The 25,216-nt window shown below is 42.6% G+C and overlaps 1 protein-coding gene across 1 annotated transcript; it reads left to right on the forward strand.

Moving 5' to 3' along the window:
• Window positions 1-603: 603 nt before the first annotated feature.
• Window positions 604-25,011, forward strand: LOC140362422 (uncharacterized). Its single transcript, XM_072448526.1, has 8 exons — window positions 604-767; window positions 3,727-4,792; window positions 7,852-7,986; window positions 8,847-9,021; window positions 15,713-15,811; window positions 17,440-17,531; window positions 24,356-24,496; window positions 24,801-25,011. The coding sequence occupies exons 1-8, from the start codon at window positions 622-624 to the stop codon at window positions 24,978-24,980; spliced, it is 2,034 nt and encodes a 677-aa protein (XP_072304627.1). The 5' UTR covers window positions 604-621; the 3' UTR covers window positions 24,981-25,011.
• Window positions 25,012-25,216: the final 205 nt, after the last annotated feature.

The following is a 25,216-nucleotide window of genomic DNA, read 5'->3' on the forward strand; positions in this document are numbered from 1 at the left end:
GAGCGGAGAGAGAGAGAGTGCGAAGAGAGAGAGCGGAGAGAGAGAGAGTGCGAAGAGAGAGAGAGAGCGGAGAGAGAGAGAGTGCGAAGAGAGAGAGCGGAGAGAGAGAGAGTGCGAAGAGAGAGAGAGAGCGGAGAGAGAGAGTGCGAAGAGAGAGAGCGGAGAGAGAGAGAGTGCGAAGAGAGAGAGAGAGCGGAGAGAGAGAGAGTGCGAAGAGAGAGAGCGGAGAGAGAGAGAGTGCGAAGAGAGAGAGAGAGCGGAGAGAGAGAGAGTGCGAAGAGAGAGAGAGAGCGGAGAGAGAGAGAGTGCGAAGAGAGAGAGAGAGCGGAGAGAGAGAGTGCGAAGAGAGAGAGCGGAGAGAGAGAGAGTGCGGAGAGAGAGAGAGAGAGAAAGAGAGCGGAGAGTGTGTGGAGAGAGAGTGCGGGAGAGTGCGGAGAGAGAGTGCGGGGGAGAGAGAGAGAGAGTGCGGAGAGAGTGCTGGAGAGAGAGAGAGAGAGAGGGTGTGGCGAGAGAGAAAGAGAGAGAGAGAGAGAGAGAGAGAGAGAGCGCGCGCGGGTCCGGGTGCGCGTTCTTCCCACAGATCCATGGAGCAGCGGCACAGGACCGCGTGCGTGCAGCCTCATGTCTCCGGTGGTGGACCTGATGAAAAAGGAGTGTTTTGCGTCTGGGACCCTGAGCTCGGCCTCTCTCAAACGCAGGTTCATCAGGAGGAGAAGAGTGGCCCCGGGACCGCGGGCCCGCGCGGACAGCCGGGACACACTTTGCAGGTAGCACTTGATTGTGGTTTCTTGACCTGCGCATCAATGCTTATGATACACCATTTTACCTTTTCCACTTTTTAAACACTTTTTTTAATTTCCGTCCTCCTTATTACTATATATATTTAAAACAGGCTACGCTTAAATGAAAGGCTTTTGTAAACATCCTGTTGAAAGGGCTATTATCATTTTCCTACGTCCCCTCCATGCACCCCCATTTTCAGGGATCATTTTAATACGAAGTGCTGAAGTTTCAACTTTACAACATTTGTTTATTAGAGAAGGGAAAAGAGGACAGAACAGCAGCAGAAGAACAGGAGAAGATAATCCTTTAATATCCACACAAGGGGAAATTTCGTTGTTACAACGCAGTAGAAACAGGAGGAAAGGACAGATTATAGGAAGTTTCAAAAACACACTCTTAATAGAACTCTTATGAACAAAAACAAAAAAACTCTTATTAACAAAAACTCCTCTCCTATCTTAATAGGGAATGGAGGGGGGGGAAATAAAATAGATAAATAAAAAGATAAAGATAAAAATAAGATAATAAAATAATGATAATAGAATAAAATCAAAATAAAATAAAGTAGAAATAGCTAGCACAAGACTAAGTAATACTATTAGCACGTAAGTAAACCGAATAAAAACAAAATAGAACACTCTTATTTACAGGTATTGCACATGGTTAATTCAGTATTGCACATGAATATGATGGTAGAAGAAGAAAAGATTTAGACTGTGATGAATTTATACTGTTCTCCAAAGTTATTAAAGAGATGACATTTAACTGTAAATGTCATCTCTTTAATATACTATTCACCTCCTTCTGGCCCAGCCACTTTTGACTATTATTGCCAAAGATGCGGGAAAAGTGTTTATGTGACCAACAAGTCAACAATGCACCAATTCTCAGGGCAGCCTGAAAACCACTATTTACTATTTGCTATAAACAGGTTTTGTAGGTTTCCTCCAGTGATATATTTACATTGTACGTAAAAGTCTTAACATAATATAACAGTGATTATCCATCTGGAACTCGCTCTTCACCGTGAGAATGAATGGAACGAATATTTGCACTTTTACAGCACTTTTATGAACTATCGTGAAAAAGGCCTATTATGTTTTATCATGGAAAGTTCATATTTTAAAGGTGTATAATGTACAGTGCATCAAGAAAACATTCAAAAATGATAACATCAAAGAAGAACAAAAAAAGCACTTGTTTGTATTCACAGCCTTTGTTCTACACTTTGTTGAAGTCTGTTTGAGTCTGAGGCTAAAAGCTTTGCACATCTATTTCTGGGCAGTTTCCTCCATCTTTCTTTGCAGACCTCTGCAGCTCCATCAGGTCGGTTCTTGAGTGTCAGTTCACAGACATTTTCAGATCACTACAGAGATGTTCAGCTGGGTTCATGTTCAGAGTTGTGCTGTAGCTGCTCCTTTGTTCTCCTGGTTTTGTGCTCGGGGTCATTGTCCAGTTGAAGATGACCCTTGGCCCCAGTCTGAGGACCAGAGCCTCTGGAGCAGGTTTTCATCAAGGACGTCTCTGTAACTAGCGTTACTTTTAAAAGTAACTTGTACAAATGTGTTATATTATTGTGCTACTGTGTTATAAAAGTGACACTTACTTAAATACTCTTGCGTTACCAATTAACATTATAACATTATTGTATAACCCATATTGTTTGCCGACAATCCCTTTGCGTTGCTGAACACAGGAACATAATCATTAAAATATCAAATAAACAAGCAAAGTAAATGCGTTTGACTGAGCTTTATTTATCTTTTATGCTGGCAGATTACCACAATACAATGTCATGCAATAAGCAGGTGTAGGCCTGTCCTCAAGCAAAGAAAAACATCACTCAAACTAAATTAATGGATTAGCATCAGAACGCACTTGTAGTTTATTTAAACCAAACTCACCACATTGCTGTGACCCTACATTTACTAGATGCAAAATAGTGGTTATAACGCAGGAGAAGGAGTTTTTCAAAACGTGCATCTGAGAGTTTAGTTCTCTTTGGCGTGAGGACAAGTGGTTCTCTCTCCACTCTGCGGCTGGGAAACAAAGACATGATGACCTAACCAAAACTAATGCATTACAGATTTGAAAAAGTAACTAGTGCTAGATTACATCAGTGCACAAAACGAATGCATTACATTCCTCATTACTCTAAAAAAGTCATGTATGTACTCTGACACGTCACCAGCTAACGAGTTCCCCAACTCTGTTGCTCACATTAGTGAGAGTCGACTCAAGGCTGTGGAGCTAATACATTGCTCAGCACAGGCTTCAAAAGTCTGGTGGGCAACAGTTGAAAATAAGAATTTAGGGCTGCATGGTGGTTGAGTGGTTAAGGCGGCAGCACATATGCAGGGCTCCATGTGCAGCCGGCCGCAGTGTCGTGAGTTTGAATACCGGCTATGACAATTTACTGCATGTCCTCCCTTCTCTCTCATCCCCCTTTCATACTGAACTATCCTGTCAAATAAAGCCTATGAGTCAAAAAATCCTTAAAAAAAATAAAATAAACAAGACATAAAAAAGTTAAGGCACATTACCTTAGACCTTCTAAGGTAGGTGTCCAATTCAGTCCATTTTTGGTTAAATTTGTCAATTTCTATGAGCGTATTCCAGTAGTATAGTTATAAATTGAAGACCATGTAGTACAGCCTAAAAAAAACAAACAAAAAATTTGACATTTGATGGATAAAAACTACTCAGAATCATAAAAGGTGAACAAAATTCACAGGCTAGGAACTTGCTTTGGTGATTTGGTGCAATCAAATTTGGTGGATAAAACTATTCAATAACCAGAATTCCAGTTTTTAACCTAGAGAATATTTTTAAACATTATTTACTGATGGGTTGTTAGCAAATCTAATTCCAACGGGCATGTTTTATTCTTGTTTATGGGCAGTGTTGAGTTATTCACCCTTTAAAGCTGTCCTGCTCACACAGGTGCCCTCTGGTGGCGGCGTGTGGCCACAGTCCCACGGTGCAGCGGCTACTGTTGGCTTGTCTCCTATCCCTGCTGGCTTTGCTTGGAGCCGTCTCCTCTGACCTCATGACTCACATGGAGCTCCTTCACTCCACAGACTGGGCACTGTCTGAGCTCACCTCGTGCAGGAATGTGGGCCTCCTGCAGCTGGTGGGTAAGCTGCAGCACCTCAGGCGTGTCTGGAAGTCCGGCTCTGGAACAGAGGAGGAGGTGCTGGGTGCTCTGGCTGATCTCTGCATTGAGAGGGATGGACTGCCCTGTGGAGTGGAGCTGAGCGCTGTGTGCACCAACATTAGCCGGAGCCTCAGAGAGGACAACATTTCCAGGGAGGACAGTGGTAACTGCGCCTTTTCAGCTGTCATCACTCAGCTGCTGGACCTGTGGGGGTCTCTCCCAGACACTGTGTTGAGAGTGAAGGAACACACACACTGGAGAGACGTGCTGTCTGTGAGACTGCTAGTGTACTGTGAGGAACTGTATCTTCAGCTGTTGGATGTTCACACCAGTGTTGTCCAGGAGCACTTCCAGCAGAAGTGGACCTATGTGTCTAGATGGTTGGAGCTCTCCAGGCTGCTCTCTGTGCCGCTGTGTGAGTGCTGGGCACAGAACATGGAGGAAAAGGTGAACTCCAGCCTGGATGTGCTGGCTTTCACGCCATGGAAACTCTCAGAGGACCAGCCGTGGTCTACACTTTTCTCTTACACTGAGGCCCTGAGGAGCACTCAACGCTGTGTGTCTGAGCGGGCTAGGGCAGCTCTGAGGCTGGAGGCACGTGCCCTATCGTCGGGCCTCAGCCAGAGGCTGTGTCTGTTGAGCCTGGCTTGCCTCATCTACCCCCTGGTCCTGTGCTCCTTCAAACAGATGACCGCCTGGATCCAGGACTATGCCCAGAGCCTGAAAGAGAGGACAGCAGATCTGAAGAGACAGAGGCAGCTGGCAGAGGACCTACTACACCAGATGCTGCCCAAATCTGTGGCCAAGCAACTGCGGAAGCAGCGGCACGTGAAGGCGGAGAGCTACGACAAGGTGGGTTCTGACTTGTAGCCACTAGAGCAGGGGCGTCCAAACTTTTTTCACCAAGGGCTGCATTTTGAAACTTATACGGAGCAGAGGGCCACAGACAACCAGACAATGTCGAATTTGTCAAATAACAAATAGCATTTTACATTGTTTTGATTCCTCCACACCTTTAATAATACATGGAACATTAATATTAGGTTGGTATGAGGTAAAAATGCTTGAATCTTTCCTATTTTACAGTAAATTTGACTACTTTTTGATGTTTGGACCAACTTAGCAGGAAGCCGGAGGGCCAACAAAAATTGGTCTGAGGGCCGCATTTGGCCCCCGGGCCGTAGTTTGGACATGCCTGCACTAGAGCCACAAAGGAAATCATTAATTATTCAAAATCAGCATGTTTTATAAACACATACGCAGACGAACCATTCATTCATCAACTCGGTTGAAATATGATTGTAATATCGTTAACTACACTTTCTAAATGAAGCAGTAAAGCACACCAAATTACACTTGTAGAGGTGAAAATGCAAGGAACAGTGATTTCAAAAATAAAAAATATTTTTGATTATGGTTACGTTAAGGCAGAGGCCTTAGTCAGATAATTTGAAACACAATAAATAAAAATAAATAAATGAAAAATGAAAAAACAAAACTTAAAGGAATAATGGACGATTTTTCGCCACTTTTAGAACTCAAGCGGAAGTGCTCATGCACACCCCCCCACTCCCCTCGTGCGGAAGCAGAGAAAAGCCTCCCGGCTACACGTGCGTTTGTTTATTAGCACAACGGATCACATCGCATCTCTCGTCTCCGTAGATTTCCGTCTCTTCTGAGTCAGCTCGAACTGTCTTTCTCTGTCTTCATTTTGTCCCGTACACTGAGGGAACTATATTATGATAGATCCATGCGCTTAGACACAGGGAAACATGCTGCTCTCCTGGGGACGAGCCGACGAGGCTGCAGGTGAACGGTAGGTGCGTTCTATGATTGATACGTGGCAGGACTAATCGGCCGTCCACACCACGAGGAAATGAGACTCAGATTTGGCGCCAAAAAATCTTCCATTACGCCTTTAAGTGTGCATTGAAGTTTTAAACTATACTTTCTAATCTCATTTGTATATACAATATGTGAAAAGAGCGATGTCGGGAGCACATTGGAGCAGCAGCCAATAGTTTCGGGAAAACATCTAGAGTTCAAGTCCAGATGAACTGACACTGCAAAGACCCATGTGTGTCTTTGTTCCATTGTGTCTCTAATTACCTGTAATTGCTGTGCTCCATATTCATCAGCAGATAAAACAGGCTGGACCACACGTAATTGCACTGTGTTATTGAAGATGCTTGAGGCAGCTGTGAGTGGGAGGGGCTCAACACTCCAACCTGCATCTCAGTGGAATCTTATGGAAATTGAAGATTTCTTTTCTTTTTTTCATGCAAAGACTGTTCACCAACAATTTCTCCCTTCTCAAAATATGAATGTTTCATGACTAAATAGTACTGAGGGCTGGATGCTGGATGCTGTGCCTTGTGCAAACCGCAGAGAGAGTGCTCTCTTGATCGAGACTCAGCTATTTATTGATTCTGAAATTTTAGATCTAGCTATTAGGATGCAACTAACGGTTATTTAGCTAAATGATTAATCTATCAATTATTCTGTTGATACATAAAAAGCCAGTAAATATGGAAATTTACCCGGACGAAGCTGAAGTGAAGCCACTTGAACACATTTTAGGAGTATATTTACTGACAAAATAGTGTTTAATTCACACATTTCCCAAATAATTTTCCTGTAATTTTTACTGAGGGTCATAGAGTCATAAAAGCTCTTTTTCTCAGCACATGGCATGTTTGGAGTCTTCCTATGTACACCAGTTAAAGATGATTTGATTAGAAAATGAGTTGATAATCCATCCATCCATCTTCTTCTGCTTATCCGGGGCCGGGTCGCAGGAGCAGCAATCTAAGCAGGGACTCCCAGACTTCCTTCTACCCAGACATTTCCTCCAACTCCTCTGGGGGGATCCCGAGGCGTTCCCTGGCCAGCCGAGAGACATAGTCCCTCCATACCTGAAACAGGCGCCCAGGAGGCATCCGGAACAGATGCCCGAGCCACCTCAGCTGGAGGAGCAGCGGCTCTACCCCGAGCTCCTCCTGTTTGACTGAGTTCCTCACCCTATAATATTAAGCCTATTTTTCATTGTTCGTTGTTTTATGCCGCACCGAATCACAAAGACCAGTTCCTATGTTTGTGAATTCTGTTCATTGACAACGGCAATAAACCAAGATTCTGATTCTGATTCTAAGGGAGCGTCCAGCCACCCGGCGGAGGAAACTCATTTCGACCGCTTGTATCCGCGATCTTGTCCTTTCGGTCATTACCCAAAGCTCATGACCATAGGTGAGGGTAGCAACGTAGATTGACCGGTACATTTAGAGCTTTGTCTTTCGACTCAGCTCCTTCTTTACCACAACAGTCGATGCAGCGACTTCATCACTGCAGCCGCTGCATCGATCTAACTGTCAATCTCACGCTCCACCCTTCCCTCACTCGTGAACAAGACCCCGAGATACTTTAACTCCTCCACTTGGGGCAAGGAACACGAGGTATTGTTTAATCCGTTTTTTACTGTCGCCCTCAGAGGCAACTGTTGTGATTTTGGGTGTTACAAAAATAAATTGAATTGAATTGAATTGAACGAGAGAATATTTATTGATAATAGTGATGATGATGACAATGACATCAATAATAGATTGATGATAGATCGATGACAGAGCGATTAGAGTTGGCTGGGTAGAGACTCAGGATGGGGGCTCTGTCTCGGGTAATCAGAACCAGCCCCTTCCTTTAGATGGTGATGTGTTATGGTTCATTTATAGAAACTAAAATTCTGAGTTGAAAATGGTGGTATCCACATTAAGTAGTAAGCCTTTTCCCATCAAAATTTTGTTAGAATTGTTAGTATTATGCACAACACTATTCTACATAAAATAGCACAAACATATTAAATATAACAGAATCACATTTGAATTATGATGATTAATCCTGCAATGTGTTTTTTGCAGGTGACCATCTTCTTCTCGGACATTGTGGGCTTCACCTCCATCTCAGCATCTTGCAACCCTCTGCAGGTGGTGGAGATGCTCAACAATCTGTACATGTGCTTCGACACACGCATCGACTCCTACGACGTCTACAAGGTAATGCTGCCTGTGCTGTCCCCTACAGGCAAACGCTGAAACTGGCTCACAGACTTTCATGTGTATTACATAGTCCATCAACAATGCGCAGTCGTGCTCTTCTCTCACATGAGTGCAGATAGGCTCACATACGGCTCTGATTGGTCAGAGCGAGAGTTGCTAGAGTGGAGCAGAAAACTGAAGAATTTTCTAACAAAGGAACAGTTTTATAGATATAAAAATAGGCAAACTGTGCTGCCCAGTGGTCGAGTGGTTAAGTCATAGCAAACGTATGCCAGGCTTATGCGTTTGAAGCCTGATTCCGATGATTTACTGCATGTCCTCCCCTCTCTCTCATTCCCCCTTTCACCCTGTCCTCTCCTGTCTAATAAGGCCATCTGGCAACAAGATCTTTAAAAAAAAGAAAGAAAATAGGCAAACTTCGCCGCAATATCCAACTTTTCTGAAGGATGTAGGTGGCCTGCCAGCCAAACTTGTGCAGTTTGTTTTTATATAGTGCTCTATGGGAAAAATGCATTCTGGATGATTGTTTTTTTTTTGCTGCAATTCCAATGGGAGTGAGCTTTGGTTCTGTGCACGCTCGTTTGTATTTAATTACTAAATATTCAAAAAGGAATTTTATTTTGTTTTACATTTTCTTGTTGCCAACAAACATTCAACATCTGGTCTATTACACTCTTCAATACAGTACCACTACTGTGTATTCACTTAAGAATAAATATTCACATTTATTTACATTTGTGCCTTTAAGTTACTCCTTAGAGGGAATATAAATCTACATGATCAGAAATTGTGATATAAGCTGTAAATAGTTTTTAATATGATACCATTTCTTTGTGTGTGTGTGTGTTCTCTGACAGGTGGAGACCATTGGAGACGCGTACATGGTGGTCAGTGGGCTTCCAGAGAGGAACGAGGACAGACATGCTGATGAAATCGCTAAGATGGCTCTGGACCTGGTGGCAGCGGTAAGGCAGGTGCCCATCCCCCACATGCCCACTCAGAGACTGCAGCTGAGAGCCGGCATCCACACAGGTAACTCACAGCATCATTGTACCTCTGATCATTCTTTCTGACAGAGTATTCACAACACAAATGTTTTTTTTTTCTATTAAAAATTATAATAATTTAATAATAACTAAATACATGATAATATTGATACTAATGAAAGCAGCATGGGGCATTATTGGCCCTCGCCCCCAAATTTATATGTATTTCTATGGCATATTTTTACTGTTACCACAGTAACATGGTATGAAATAAAGATATGGTTTCATTGGCTTTTTTGTTCAATACACTAAGGAGGATGTGTGTGTCAATTTCCAACTGTCTACGACAACTTCCACCAAAATCTTGTAATTGCGTTAACCTTGAGTTTTGGGTCCAAGAAAATATTGCGTTTTTATTCATGTTCAGGAGTCAAAATTGGGGTGGTTTGTAGGAGAAAAATAAATAATAATAATATTTTTTTTCAGCCAGTATTTTTCTCCTGTAAGGACAAGAGACGTGACTGTCACGTCGCTTGTGCCACGTCACAAATGAGCCCTTTAATATTTTTGTTCAGTTGTTTATGCAATGTGTTTATGATTTTTTTTTTTAAATGACATTTGAAGGGGGCGCTAGAGATCAATTTTATTAGCTTGCCCCCTATTTTGCATATTATTGATTCTATAGATATTTTAGGTAGTGCAGTCTTTGACTAGTTTTTCACAGGATCTTATCTCAAAATTAGAGCTCACTGAGTTCTAATTTTTGTTACCACTCACGGGCAGACTTGTCATTGTTTACAACTGGATTTTTGCATTCTTCCAGGCTCCGGATACAATTTTTAACAGTCCCTCACCAGGGAGATTTTCATCCTTTTGATTGGGCTTGAAAAATAATTATAAATAATAAATAATGAAAAAAGAATGAGTAATTTGATCTGATTTAAATCAGCCCAAAATAATCTCCATATTGGAGGATGATGACCGTCTTGCTCAGTCAGTTTATTTATTTATTGAACTTTATTTAACCAGGAAAGTCCCACTGAGTACTGGCCCCTGAAGGAAGGAGCCTATTGTGCACTTTTTAGAGGTAGGGGAAATTGGAGCGGCCGGAGGAATCCTACGTGGACATGGGGAGAACATGCAAACTCCACACAGAAAGGCCCCACACCTGATTGGGAATTGATAATCGCTACGCAGACATGCCGCCAGCTAGTTGAGGCCGTTGGCTTTATGTGTCTATATTACGAGTTCACCTGGGGAGATTTCACATATTTGCGACAGATAATAAGCTTGGACTCTACATTTTTTCAAAATGCATAAGAAACCGTACAAGAAGAATGCAACTGAGAGCAAGATAAGATAAGATAAAAGATAATATAAGCCTTTATTTGTCCACACATGGGGAGCTTGTTCAGCAAAACATTAATACCTACTCAGTCTCAAATAAACCCATAGACATTCAACTATACACAAATATATACATAAAACCCTAAAACCAACACATAACAACGATAAAAACTTATAAACCCCTGTGCCAGCATTATCATGCTCCCCTACACATCCTTTGCCTTGGTCCCGCCGGGAACCTTTTGACTCCTGGACACAAGGACAGAGGAAGTGAGAAAATATTTTTTACAATTCAACAAAAACACTAGAAAATATAATAACAAACAAACACCTAAACATCCTTGGACAAAAACATTGCACTATATATTGCACATATCCAATTACTATTATTATGATGGGCGGCAGTAGCTCAGTGGTAGAGTGCTCGTCTTCTGATCCAAAGGTCGGCGGTTCGACTCCCCGCTCCCAGAGCGGTCAGATCCACTGGCCCGCAGGTTGGTGGTGCGATCGCAGCTGCCTCATGTGAATACTGCCGTTGTGTCCTTGGGCAAGACACTTAACCCAACTTGCCCCCCAGTGTCTGCGTATATCTGGGGTGTGAATGTGTGTGTGAATGGGTGACTGGTTCCTTGATGTAAAGCGCTTTGAGTACCTTGACGGTAGAAAAGCGCTATATAAATGTGACCATTTACCAATTGACATAATAATATTATTTGTCTCCCTTTTCCCTCCAGGACAGACTGCTTCAGTGTATGTGCCCCTGTGCGCCAGATCTAAAATTGGGATAAAAAGGACAAACATTACTTCAACAAATATTCAAAATACATTTTGTGCAATTGTCTTTTTAAAAGTGCAAATTGATGCTTAAAGTGATCTGTGCAATTAAGAGTGAAATGTATTTTAAAGTGCATCACTTTGCACCTGTAACTGACAAAACTGTCCAGGAGATCATCAGTCTGAGTTCGTCTACATGCTGCCTCCATGTGTGACCCTCCAGATTTCTAAAGTCTGTGCTGAACAGTTTGTTAGCACCACTCACTCACATAGTTAACATGTTGCTTCAATCTGGAACATTCCCAATGTTGTGTTCTATTGGAGATGTAGAACCGCCTTAATTTTGCAGATTATTATTTATTGGTTGTTCACAAATAAACTTGACACTCTAATATATGTGACTTTGTTGGTCCGATCCTTAATTGTCATTCAGGTTTGTGTCATCCAATTCTTTGTGATGGCCTTTTTTCCGTTTGCCAAAAGTATTTCAAAAGTAGCTTCAAAGATATCCATTTATTGTGTCCATGGTAGAGTTTTGAGGCCCAAGTACATTTACTTCTGTAACTACTTTGTGTTGCAACACTTGAATTTCCCAATTCCGGGACAAATAAAGGCTTCTCTTATCTTATCTTAGCTCAAAATTTGAGTGGATGGCAATGCCATCAACATCTGCAGTGCCTTGTAATTTCTGTCCAGTATTTTTGAGTACCGGTAACTATACCTTTTGTTAGCCAAAATTCAAGTCTCAAATCTGTTGGGTGCAAAACTTTGATCATAAGCAAACCAGTTTAAGATTTTTGGGCCGTAGGCTTTATTGGACAGGACAGCTGAGCGTGAAATGTGGATGAGAGAGAAGGGAGGACGTACAGTAAAGTGTTAGAGCCGGGATTCGAACTGACGACTGCTGCCTTAGACACGCGGAAACCACATTTCCGCGTGTCTAAGCGCATTGATCCATCATAATATAGTTCCCTCAGTGTACGGGGCAAAATGAAGATGGAGAAAGACTGTTCGAGCTGACTCAGAAGTAGACGGAAATCTACGGGAGACGAGAGATGCGATGCGATCTTTCGCGCTAATAAACAAACGCACGTGTGTGTTGTATCAGTCTGCACAGGAGATTGCCGAAAAATCGTCCATTGCGCCTCTAAACCAGCAAAAATGACACGTAACCATAACAAAATACTGCAACATCGTCAATGAACACACATCATTAGCAGGTAATGAGGAAGTACATTAAGCACGACATGAAAACATTTCAAACACATTTCTTATGGTAGAAAAAGCTTCAGTTGTGGTCATCTGGACTCAGTTAGAAAAAATTAGACGTTTCGACTCTCATCCAAGAGTCATTGTCAATAAAAGTTTTTTTTATTTCGAGAACTCCGATATTTGTACTATTCTGTGGTAAGTCCAGCCCATTGGGCGGAGCCTTCCTGAAGTGGAAAGAGTTGTTTGTTTCAACAGAAACTCTCCCCCTTGTATCTACAGAGCTAGCCTATTCAACCCTTTAATGGGCTATTAGTACCCCCTTTGTCTTTGTGAGACCCTGGCTCAAACACCCTGAGTACCTGATTAGCATCTAAATGTCCTGGTCCTGGTCCTCTACCTCTCCAGGGGTTCAGTATACCATTGTAGACTAGAGGAAGATTGAATCTTAGCCCTCCATTCCTGTTTAAAGAAGGTTTTTCTTTTTTAACAAAAATAGCTTCCTTAACTCCTCTTTCAAACCATCTTTTCTCCCTGCTTAAAATCTTCACCTCACCGTCTTCAAACGAGTGATTAGAGGCTTCAAGATGCATATGCATGGCGCTCTATGGTCCTGAACTTGTATTTCTTCTGTGCTGATAAAGCCTCTTGTGTAGAGGCTGTTTCGTCTCACCTATGTAACGTTCTTTACAACTTTCTTCACTGCATTGGATAGAATAAACTACATTGCTCTGTTTTTGAGTCGGCAACTTGTCCTTAGGATGAACCAGTTTTTGTCTTAAAGTGTTACCTGGTTTAAAATAAACAGGGACTTCGTGTTGTCTAAAAATTCTCTGCAATTTTTCCGACAGGCCAGAGACATAAGGGATAGAAACACCCTTCCTTCTCTGTTCAGTTTCCCTTTTGTCTTGCTTCTTGGTACTCTTCACTCTGTTGAGAGCCCAAGCAGGGTAACCACAGACTGAGAGGGCATTTCGGACATGTTTTTCCTCTTTCTTCTTGCCCTCTGAGCTGGTGGGCACACCTTGAGCTCTGTGTTGTAAGGTTCTGATCACACCCAACTTGTGCTGTAGTGGGTGGTTGGAACCAAAGAGCAGATACTGGTCCGTGTGTGTCGGTTTCCTATATACTTCTATTTGGAGCTTCCCGTCCTCTCCTCTGATCGTGGAACAATCAAGAAAGGCCAAGCGATTCTCCTTAGCGTCTTCTCTTGTAAACCTGATATGTGGGTCCACAGCATTGATGTGATCAGAGAAGGTTTCCAGCTCTTGTTTCTTGATTGTTACAAACGTATCATCGACATAGCGAAGCCACAGCTTTGGGGCAGTGCCTGAGAAGGAGGCCAGTGCCTTCCTCTCAAAGTGCTCCACGTACAGATTGGCCACTAAGGGAGAGACGGGCGAGCCCATAGCACAGCAATGAATCTGTCTGTCTGTCTGGAAAATTGTCCCCGGAATTGAAAGTAAGTGGTGTTCAGACAGATGTCCAACAGTTTGCATATGTGTTCAGGTGTCAGTTTGGTCCTTTCCTGTAGGGTGGTGTCTTCCTGCAGTCTGATCCTCACTGCTGCTACTGCATCAGAGGTCGGGATGCAGGTGAACAGGGACACAACATCATATGAAATCATGAGGTCATCTGGGTCCAGTTGGAGATTTTTCACTTTATCCACAAAGTTGTGCGTGTTTTCCACATGATGTTCCGAATTCCCCACAAGTGGAGCCAATATAGTTGTTAAATGCTTGGCCACATTGTAAGTGATAGAATCTGTGCTGCACACTATGGGTCTGAGTGGAACATCCTTTTTGTGTATTTTTGGAAGGCCATAAATGCAGGGCATGGCTTCACCAGGATGCAGTCTGTAATACAGAGGCCGGTCTATCACTTCCTCTTTTTCCAGCCTTTGTAAACACTCTATCACTTTCTTCTTGTAGCCACTGTTCGGATCTCTTTTCAAGCGTTCGTATGTGGTCGTGTCCTCGAGGAGGGTGTGGACTTTGGCTTCGTAATCAGATGCATTGAGAATCACAGTGCAACGTCCCTTGTCGGCTGGGAGGATGTTGGTGCTGTGATCTTTTTCTAGTGCTGTAAGTGCTTTTCTCTCTTCAGATGTGATATTTGAAGGAGGTGGTTTAGTCGCTGTGACACAAAACCTCAGGTCTGCAGCCTCCGATTCAGTCATTTTGTTGTTCCTAATTGCAGTTTCAGTGGCTGTGATGTAGTCATCTGTAGGGATGTGTTTAGTGGTGACAGAAAAGTTGAGCCCTTTAGAGAGCACGTTCTTTTCTGCCTGTGTCAGGACGCGATCTGATAGGTTCTTAATCCAATTGTTTTGTTCTTTTGAACAAAAAAAAACGCAGGTAAGGTCCAGCTAGACATTAGGACTGAGACAGACAAATTAGTGACCAGCAAAAACAATTGGAGACTCTATCAGCACAGAAGAAATACAAGTTCAGGACCATAGAGCGCCGAGCATCTGCATCTTGAAGCCTCTAATCACTCGTTTGAAGATGGTGAGGTGAAGATTTTAAGCAGGGAGAAAAGATGGTTTGAAAGAGGAGTTAAGGAAGCTATTTTTGTTAAAAAAGAAAAACCTTCTTTAAACAGGAATGGAGGGCTAAGATTCAATCTTCCTGTAGTTTACAATGGTATACTGAACCCCTGGAGAGGTAGAGGACCAGGACATTTAGATGCTTATCAGGTACTCAGGGTGGGTGAGCCAGGGTCTCACAAAGACAAAGGGGGTACTAATAGCCCATTAAAGGGTTGAATAGGCTAGCTCTGTAGATACAAGGGGGAGAGTTTCTGTTGAAACAAACAACTCTTTCCACTTCAGGAAGGCTCCGCCCAATGGGCTGGACTTACCACAGAATTGTACAAATATCGGAGTTCTCGACCTAAATTCTTTTATTGACAATGACTCTTGGATGAGAGTCGAAACGTCTAATTTTTTCTAACTGAGTCCAGATGACTACAACTGAAGCTTTTTCTACAATGGAACACGCCTGGACGAATGAGGGATTACACCGACACATTTCTTATGGCAAACAAAACTAAAACATGATTTAGTTACAAGTTTAGATTACACAGTCAGCATTAAGTCAGTTTAGATGTAAAATATAGTCATTATTAATCCTGAGAAACTTCCATCCTGTCCTTTATCAGAAGTGTTGACCCAAAGGGGGAAGAGGGGAGGTGTGACATTCCTTTTGTCATTCGACATTTTGGTTGTTTACTGTCTTTCAAAGGTCTTTTGGGACATATGGGTCCATTACAGGAGCATGTGCTGCACATGTTTGGCTTTGCACCCTGGACCCGAGGTCCGTGCCAAAAATCTAAACTCTAGTTCCCATAAGACCTGCTTTAGTCAATGAAATTTGCCTCAGTGTTGCTTTGTGGATTCCCTGCAGGACCCTGTGTGGCTGGAATAGTGGGATATAAAATGCCCAGATACTGTCTGTTTGGTGATACGGTCAACACAGCTTCCAGGATGGAGTCAACCAGCCTACGTAAGTCCATTTCCAGTCTGGCCTTGTGTAAGTACTGTGTAAGTACCAGGGGCGATTCTGGGGAGTGTGGGGGCCCTAGGCAGAAATTCTTAGGGGGCCCTACCGACCAGTGTTCACAAAAAATATTCGCGGTCTATTCTGTCCTCACTGTGGTGTCACTACCAGGGCTAGACAGAAAGCAAACATCCAAAAAAGAGAGTCCAACGACCATGTAGAGAAGACTTGTCTTTAATGTCTTTTAAGACGCTTTTGCCCACAACTTGTCTCTTTGACAATTGGAATTTTGTAAAACTGTAATAAACACATAAAAACACATGTAAACACATGTAAACCTTATAAATGTACCTTCACATCAATTGTACATGAACAAATAGAGATAAGAGCAATGAAAATAAAGGTTTGAACACATAGCCTAGCTTAAAATGTGACAAGGCTACATGCACAGCAGCTAGCAACAACCGGTTACCCCCCACAAGTCCGAAGGTTCGCTAGTCCGAAGGTTTACAAGTCCGAAGGTTTTAAAGGTTCACTAGTCCGAAGGTCCGCTAGTCCGAAGGTTCGTGGTCCAAAAGTTCCTCATAGGCTAAAGTGAAGGTGCATAGACGGCATCGGGATGTAGTTAGTCTGTAAAATGCGCATGAAGCACGAAGACACGCACTGGGGCTCGTCACATCGCTTAGTGCTCCAGCTGCTACAGGAGGCACCGCAAGTTGTACTGTGTATGTAAAAATAACAAGGGAACATCTCGAATCCTCCGCTTTATGCCCTCATGTGATCATAAGTATAGAAATGATATATGTATATATAGAAACGCGTGATCCGATCACCGTAGGATTGGTAGTCAAAAAGGAAATTCAGCTCGCCAAGACGGGAGTGTCTACAGAGCCGCGGCGCGCGGCCGAAACTGCTGGGCTATTTGAGTTAATTAATTCATTAATAATACGATAAGGAGCTCAGGCTATGTACAGAAACAAGTCGGTTATGGAAAATACGTGAGTTTAATCATAAACAGTGCATCAACACTAGAAAAGTCTTAAAAGCCAGTGTGTAGGGCAAAGGGAGGCGCGAGAACCTTCGGACTCGTGGGCAGCCACCGCAACGACCAACATTCAAAGGAAGTACAGATTAAGCTTAAGTTTGACATAAGTGTGTATATGCAAACGTAGAACAACATTATAACACAGAATAACATTCAACTTACGGACAAAGATACCCCAAGGCAGAAAACGGGATGTTTTTGTCAGTAGCTGCACTGCCGGAGCCGGACATGCTTGACTGAATGCATGAGGCCGAAAAACGAAACGTATACCGACAACGTCCACTAGGGGCAGTAGTCGACTCTCGCGCACACGAATTAGTTTAGAAATGACGTAATTCTGTGTCAACAGTACACGGTCAGTAAGCACTAGAAATAAACCATATATTAAGCGCACGGGCGGCTTCGCGGGGGCCCCCTAGTGGCCTGGGGGATCCCTTATGGGATGCAGCGCCCCTGGTAAGTACTGCCCCAATCTCTGGAAGTGTACTGTACTGTGTAGATACTACCACAGTCCGTGGAAGTTCTGTGGAAGTACAAGCAGAGAAATCCTAGTCTGTGTTTATGATTGTATGGTTGTGTGGTTGTACAGCTCAGAAGATCCACATCAGCTCGGAGACGTACCTGGCCCTGGTCAAAGACAACGCCTACGAGATGCAGCTGCGAGGAGAGGTGGACGTCAAGGTACAGCTCATTTATCAGCCTTGTGCTGCCATTTCAGTCTGTCTGAGCCTGAGCCACTGACCACTACAGAGCGTGTGTGAGTGTGTCTGACCAAACTATCGGAAAGAGTTTATGATGTGGTCTGAGGGAAGAGGCCCTCTAATAAACTGTTTAAGTCACATCTAAAGACAGGCCTCATTAGGCAGGCATTTTTAAAAAAAATGAACGTCATCTTTATTTAAGAAGATATATTGTAAAATTTACAATATCGCAGTTGTTGCATTGGAGAGCAAAATTGGAATATGGAGTGTATTGTCTAAAATTAAAACTATTAAAAGCATTAAAAAGAGCTGATTAAAATGAAACAGAAACAGCAAGTGTAATCTTCCAAACAAGTGATATTTTGGCACTTTTGTGGTCACATTTTGTGTGATACTTGAACCTACTTAAAGACATTTATAGACACATTCAAGCCCATTCCTGATGCCCTGTTAAAATACTGTTTGAAAATTGTTATCAAGAAAAAAGACATTCTCTTCTTGTGCCAGTTGAAGAGAGCCCATATATTTCTGCATTCTGACAACATTATAGGAGCACCATTGAGAGATTGAGAGTATCCTTACCAACTGCATCTCAGTGTGAGGCCAAGGCTGCACTGGAAGCATGTGATAAGTGCAGCAGAGAAGATCATCGGAACCTCCCTCCCCTCTGCTCAGGACATTGCCCCAAAGCGCTGTTTGTCCTGGGCCAGGAAAATCATCATGGACCCTTCACACCCACATCACGGCCTGTCCTCAATGCTGACCTCCGGAAATACTGTAGGTTTTGCAGCATTTGATGCAGGTCAACCAGGTTCTGCATTAGCTTTTTCCCAATATTTGGGGAACTTGTCACAACAAACTTCTGCTGACATTTACATCTGCTCTTCCACAAGTCCACCGCACCGGACAAGCCATCAAAGCTTTCAAGAACACAGACTTTGTGTTTGATCCAAAAATATAACACCCGGAAATCAGGCTTTGAAATCAGGCTTAATAAAACTGTCTGCAAGTCGGCAAACTTTTATTAGTATAGCTACACAATAACATGTAAACTAGCTTTAGCCAGTCGCTAACTACCTGAAATAAACAACTCACCCTCAATCTGGAGTGATTTCTGTCAGTTCACTGCTCATTTATGACCACAGTAAAACATTCCTGGACAAACAGGGTCTTTGGGGATGTTACAGAAGCGGAACCCTTAGTTTTGAGATTTTTTGTTGGCACAGCCCACAGTGAACATGCAGCTCCTCTCCTCTCTCCTCTCCTCAGTTTATTTATTTATTTATTTATGTATGTGTGTATGTGTGTGTGTGTGTGTGTGTGTATGTATGTATTTCAGGGACAGTGCATATTAACTAACATTACATGCAAATGTGCTGGAATTAGCCAGAAGGCTATTTTCATCTGTAGTACAAAGTAAAATGACAGTTTTATAAGATCATAATTCATCACTCAAATCCTACATTACACCCAAAGACCCACACGCAACAATCAACAACACTCAAGAGACAAAAGGCAAGAATCCAGCAGGGGGCAGCGGTTCCAGCTTTGATTGTAGATGAGCCATTTTTTAAACTGTACTTTAAAGGTGGAATGGACGATTTTTTTCAGCAAATTTTTTATCATATTTCCTCGTGGCGTGGATAAATCATTTGTCCTGCCACGTATCAATCATAAAACGCACCTATCGCTCACCTGCAGCCGCGTGCGGTTCGTGCCCACGTTTCCGCGTGCCTAAGCGCATGGATCTATCATAATATAGTTCCCTCAGTGTACGGGGCAAAATGAAGACGGAGAAAGACAGTTCGAGCTGACGCAGAAGTGGACAGAAATCTACGGGAGACGAGAGATGTGATGCGCTCCGTTGCGCTAATAAACAAACGCACTTGTGTGTTGTATCAGTCCGCACGGGGGAGTGCGCATGCGCACTTCCGCCTGCGTTCTCAAATCGCCAAAAAATCGTCCATGGTGCCTTTAAATGAAGCATGTGTTGAGGTTTCTGATGGTGATGGGGGTGGCATTCTAATCATGAGCAGCTCGGACAGAAAAGATGGTTTGGCCAAACAGACTTTTTCTGAGGGGGATGATGCACTGTTCCTCTGGTTCTATTGTGTTCTGAAGTATGTGAATGAACTGTGTGAGAGGGCGAGATGACAAGCCATGAATGATATTGTAAATGAGAAGCAGATGATCGTCCGAGGTTGGACAGTAGTGATATGAGTTGGGTTTACGCTCAAGAAGTTTTGTATTGTGTTTCAAACAAGGTTGGATGGTTTTTTTGTGTTAGAAGTTGCTGAGGTTGAATTTGATGTTACTTTTTTTTTTTCGAGGACAAAACTGAGATATTCTGTATTCTGTGCTCAGCGCCTCCTGGTTTTGGATCTGGTTTGGTCTGGGTTTAGTTTGGGAAACCCAGGGATGAAGGTTCCGAGTTGCGCAAAGACAAACACAAATAAAGATGAATTAAATGAAGAAACTAAACTCTGAGTCTGCTTTGCAATATTTAATTTAATTAATTAATTCAATTTCTTCAATTTTGGGAACAAATTTAAAAATGGAAAATCAAAGTGTTATTGCTCAACTCACTTCTTTCATTTCCTGTATTCGAGGCATGACTGCAAACAGTCATTGTTTCAAACACTATCACCACATATGGACTGGCACCATCTAACTCCAGCCCAAAGCAGCCAAGTCCAGCCTCTTTACGCCAGCATTAAGGTCGGGACGGGAAGGTAGCAAAATTTCACCCTGGAATGACCCCTGGTCCGTGCATCTGCATGTGTTTACTTGCTCTTTGATTCACAGAGAGAAAACCATCCACAGTTTTAAACACATCTTAGCTACACAAATTATTCTCCAGCATGAACAAAGCAAGTCACTGATCATAGATTAGAATATATTAAAAACAAGGCCGTGGCTGGAGAGCCGCGGCGCGGTCAAATGGCTGCGCAGTTTCAGGGACCGCGACATTTCCCTTATAGCCCGTTATAGCCTCATGGCTAACCCTAACCTTAACCCTAACCTTAACCCTAACCCGGAGGCAAACCACTATCTCATGTTTTGGGACTGTCTTGTTGCTCAAACATATTGGACTGAAATGAACAATCCACTGCAGACGGTTTTTAACATTGCCATCTCAGTTTTAGCTCTATGTACCTGGGCCTCAAAACTCCTGCTATGGACACGATAATTAATTTGATGTCTATTAGTATTCTTATTTTAATATTTGTTCTCTGGTCATGTTCTGTTTTGTGTTTTATGTCTATTTCCCCCCCCAAAAAACATGTATATTGTCGAACTTAAGAACGTGAGTTTAGGTCCCTCCCTATAGAGCTCATTCACGTGACGTCACACGAGGGCACCAGGCTTGTTTCGCCATAGTCTGCTGATCGTGTTTATCACTCCAAGCCAATTCAATACTGCCGTCTGTTTGCTTCGATTTACAACGAAACACGGTTCGAAGAGGCCCAAAACCTCAATAAGGATATCGCAGGCTTTACTATAATCAAAATGGTGAAGGTATGTGTGGCAGTTGGTGCAGCAACCGGGAAGATAAACGGAGAGAAGTTCTATTGGATACAGAGAAACCCGGAAAGAAGAGCGCGATGGACAGCTGCGATAAAACGTTCAAATTGGGAACCAAACGATCAGACTATGTAGTCGTCATTTTATATCTGTTAACTATTTGTAGTTGAATTGAAATTGTCACTCACTTGCGCGACGGAGGGAGCTTACAGCTGTTCAGCCCCTTGAAGGTGTCTGAACCCCGGGCGTGCAGACTCACGCACCCCGGGCAGCTCCGGAGAATTAACGCTGTAGAATTAACATCAGTTTTATTTAGACGTAGACCCTTTGTTCAACATTGGGACTTGTGAATAGGGATGCATACCTAAACCCACGTTCAGGTTCAAGTCCGGATTCGAATCCAGAGGTTTAGGTTCAGGTCCGGACCTAATGAGTCCGGCTGAACTCATGCCATTTTTGAATAATGTTATAACAGCATAACACAAGCTACTTGGCTAAATTAAGTTGAAGACACATGAACAAGGACTTAACTGCAGACTGAAATAAACTCAATTTATCTGGTTTATTCACTGTTTATTAACAGAAGTTACAACTTACAAATCACAAGCTGCTAGCTAACACACATTCATGTGTTTTACTAGAGGAACAACAAGTTGAGTATTGGTATTGGGGCAGCTGTTTCAGCTGATACTGTGTTTGTCAAGTGTATTACTGGTTTGACTGGGCTGTTTCCCACACTTGAAGTTTAATGCCTTTAGATACATTTCCACTCTTTAATTTTGCAGATCCATTGGCATCAAAGTCATGTAAAAACCTTCAAAAACTAGCATAAAAGTCAACTCGAACCACTATAAATCAATCAATCAATCAATCAATCAATCAACTTAGCAGTATCAAAAATAGAATATGAAAATATTTTACACTACACACAATACATCATATTAACAGCATTAAACACAAGACCATATTTAACAACTGTAGAATACAAATACTATTACAAAATATAAGCTCCAATTATTGAATCCAGCAATTAAACACAAATTACTTTGACTTAGTATTTACTTAGATGTATAAATATGTATATTGCACATTAACCCACCTAAATAAATGCTACATCACAACATAACACAGTTATTTCATTCATATTGTAACGACCCTTGTCTCTAGTGCGTGTGCGTGCGGTCTCTGGGGCGGAGCTAAGAGCGGCTCAGGAGACCAGGTAGTTTTTGATGTTCCTGTTCCATCACCATGGTTACGGCCAACAGTAACCAACTCTGTTCAAGAAATTAAGTGACAACTTGTGCGCACTAAACCAGCATTACTGATCTGAGCGAGAAGTTACAATATTTACACCCAAACCAACCACCCGCTCCTTTAACAAGCGTCTTAAACTAACTCACGGAGCGGTACAAGCGGCGACGCACGCGGCGGCTTCAAACGATTCAATTAAGCCAGCGATCTTCCCGAAGGTTCGGTCTCTCGTGTCTTTAAACTCATTGCGCCGGCTTCAACTTCTGCCGCGGGGAAGACACGTGCGTCGCTGATGTCTCCGGGCGCGCCATTGACAGCGATGTCAGTGTTTACGTCTTTTCTAGCGCGAATTTCGCGATCTATGGAAGGTTTCAGATGGTTTAGATTCTAGAACGTAAAGGATATAGAATGTGAGTGGTAGATTTTTAATGAGTCCAGAACCGAATCACCGGGGTTTCGTTTTTTTTGGACCTGAACCGAAACGTTTTTACAAGTCCGGATCCGGTCCGTCGTAGCGGTACGCATCCCTACTTGTGAACCATGGGACCAGTGGGCTTGGATCGTAAATGTCCAGGTACGAGATATCCGAAAGACTCTGTGATTTAGGCATCAAATATAGATCTGAGTTGATTGATCGCAGCTTTTCTAAATATCGACCTTTGTGTAGCTCATCCAAGGAGTTTGTGGAATCTGAAAGCGCTGGGGCCTCAATCATTTACGTTTGAGATCACTTTCCACACTCTTATCAGTCATAGGAACGTAACAAGTGACGGACAAAGGGGCGGCAACGTATGAGATCACGTGGTTTTGTGTCGTCGGTGAATGAGCTCTATAAAAGGAGGCTCACACACTGTTTGGCCTCTTTGTAATCCGAGGGAGGCCATGCTGGGCCGAAACACCTTTTATTTTAAGTCAATAGCAATTTCAATAGCTTTTTCATTTTTTGTATACCAACAGAGTGCCTTGGATTTTTTGTCTTTGGAAATATTCTACATATATTTTGCTATTTGCAATTTTATACCCAATTAGACAAAGGTGTTTATATTATTTTGTGTTTGTCATTTTTAATAAGTTGAGGGTGTCTAGAAAATCATTTATTTTATTTTTATGTTGTGAAATTTTAGAGAAATGTTTTTTGTTGAAAGATTCAAACGACTATTGTATTTTGTTAAAAAATTTTGGTTTGGTTAAAATTACATTATTCTTTCTGTCTTTGCTCTTTCAGCTTGTTCTTTTCTAAGTTTTCAGTCTAATAATTTAGAACATTGTGATTCACTCTCATAATACCTTTGTTTGGTAAAGAGCACGAGGTCCGCGAGCAAATGGAAAAGGGGGGGAAAAGAACGGAGAGAGTGTTTCGGGGATAAAAGAAAATCACATGAAACGTTTTTTTTGTGTTTAGTTGTGAAACAGGACTTTTGTAAGTATTTACATATAAGGAGTTATTATAGAAATTAAACAAAGCAATGACCACCGTAATACTCCGACTGAATTATTTGTTGAATCTTATAAGTGTAATGATAATTCAGGCAGCCACTCTTCTAGTTATACAAAAAAATAAATGGGAAAGAGAGAATCAATTTAATTTGACTGATGAAGAATGAGAAAATGGGGTGCACGGTGGCAGAGAGGTCAAAGCTCATGGGTTTGATTCCCATGTTCAACTGTGTGTCTATGTCTGTGTTAACCCTGCGACGAGCTGGCCCCAGTCCAGGGTGTACCCCGCCTAAGGCCCAAAGGCACTTGGATAGTCACACGCAACCCCTAATTGGAACAAGCTGTTCAAAATTAATGCATGGAAAATATATGTACTTCTCAGTGGAGAACCACAAAATGCAACACAATTCATTTCTATGTACACTTGCTGTATCTTAATGAAAATAAAACCTGTCTATGCACACTCTTCTTATTGCCTTCTACATGCCTGGTGGGCCGCCGTGGCAGCCTTAAGAAGTGCCAAACTGAGAGATGTGATGTTACTTTACTCATGGTAAGCTTACTACTGTGGTGGCTTTTGGTTTTTCTTAGGGGAAGGGTAAAATGAGCACGTACTGGCTTGTGGGCCATAAGAATTACAGCGTACAGAATGACAGCCTGGTGTGCCACTGGAACCCCAGCATGGCCCGTAAAAAGCGAGCAGCAGCGGGCAGCCAGGCCTCGGTCGCCACAGTGAGTAACACCTGTCTTGCTTTACCGTCACCTGTCCCGCTTGATGTTAGAAAATGTATCCTTGTTTTGTTATTACGTTGAAAATAGTTTGTACTCTGTAACCAGTTTTAGCTTACACTGTGCATTCTGTACCTTTACCTGTGTCCAAAAGCCACATTCCTGTGCTATTCATATCATATGGGGTGGAACAAGGGAAGGGACGACTCAAGGGAGACCGTGGGGGCCTGACTCTACCTTAGTGACTCTGTCATTGTTCTTATTTCAGATTATCTAACACTTTATCTAAACTGTGCTCTCTGTCCAGTCCTCTGTCACTGTGCAGAGCCTGACCGACAACATGCCCTCACCAGCCAATCAGAGGGCTGGCCTGGGTGTGGCGGTGCAGATGGAGACCTATGGAGGCAGCTATGGCACACTGGGCTCTATGGTGGGGGGGCTTCAGGGGGGAGATGGAAGCCCTCAAACCAGGAGACCAGAGCAGTGACAAGCCATCCTGCACTAACCAACCACTCTTCATCTACCCACTATTCACTAACCACGAAACAACCACTGACTTGTCATTTCAATGTTCTGTCTTATTATTTCTTATGCTATTGATACATAGGCAACTATAAATCCCTTTAATTACAGTATGTTTTTGATATATTATGAAACGTATTATTTATTTCATTTATGTAATGGCAATTTTTAAGAGGACCCCAGGAAGACTAGCGGCCAGCT

The sequence above is a fragment of the Eucyclogobius newberryi genome, unplaced genomic scaffold (assembly GCF_026437365.1).
Source record: "Eucyclogobius newberryi isolate DKJ021-1_F unplaced genomic scaffold, fEucNew1.0.hap1 SCAF_17, whole genome shotgun sequence".
NCBI classification, from domain to species: Eukaryota; Metazoa; Chordata; class Actinopteri; order Gobiiformes; family Gobiidae; genus Eucyclogobius; species Eucyclogobius newberryi.

What these genes read in the sequence shown, in the direction of transcription:
- LOC140362422 (XM_072448526.1), top strand. Translation starts at nt 622, where the DNA reads ATGTCTCCGGTGGTGGACCTGATGAAAAAGGAGTGTTTTGCGTCTGGG. An exon ending in AGGCGGAGAGCTACGACAAG is followed by an intron (nt 4,793 to 7,851) that starts GTGGGTTCTGAC and finishes TGTTTTTTGCAG; the next exon opens with GTGACCATCTTCTTCTCGGA. An exon ending in GAGGAGAGGTGGACGTCAAG is followed by an intron (nt 17,532 to 24,355) that starts GTACAGCTCATT and finishes GGTTTTTCTTAG; the next exon opens with GGGAAGGGTAAAATGAGCAC.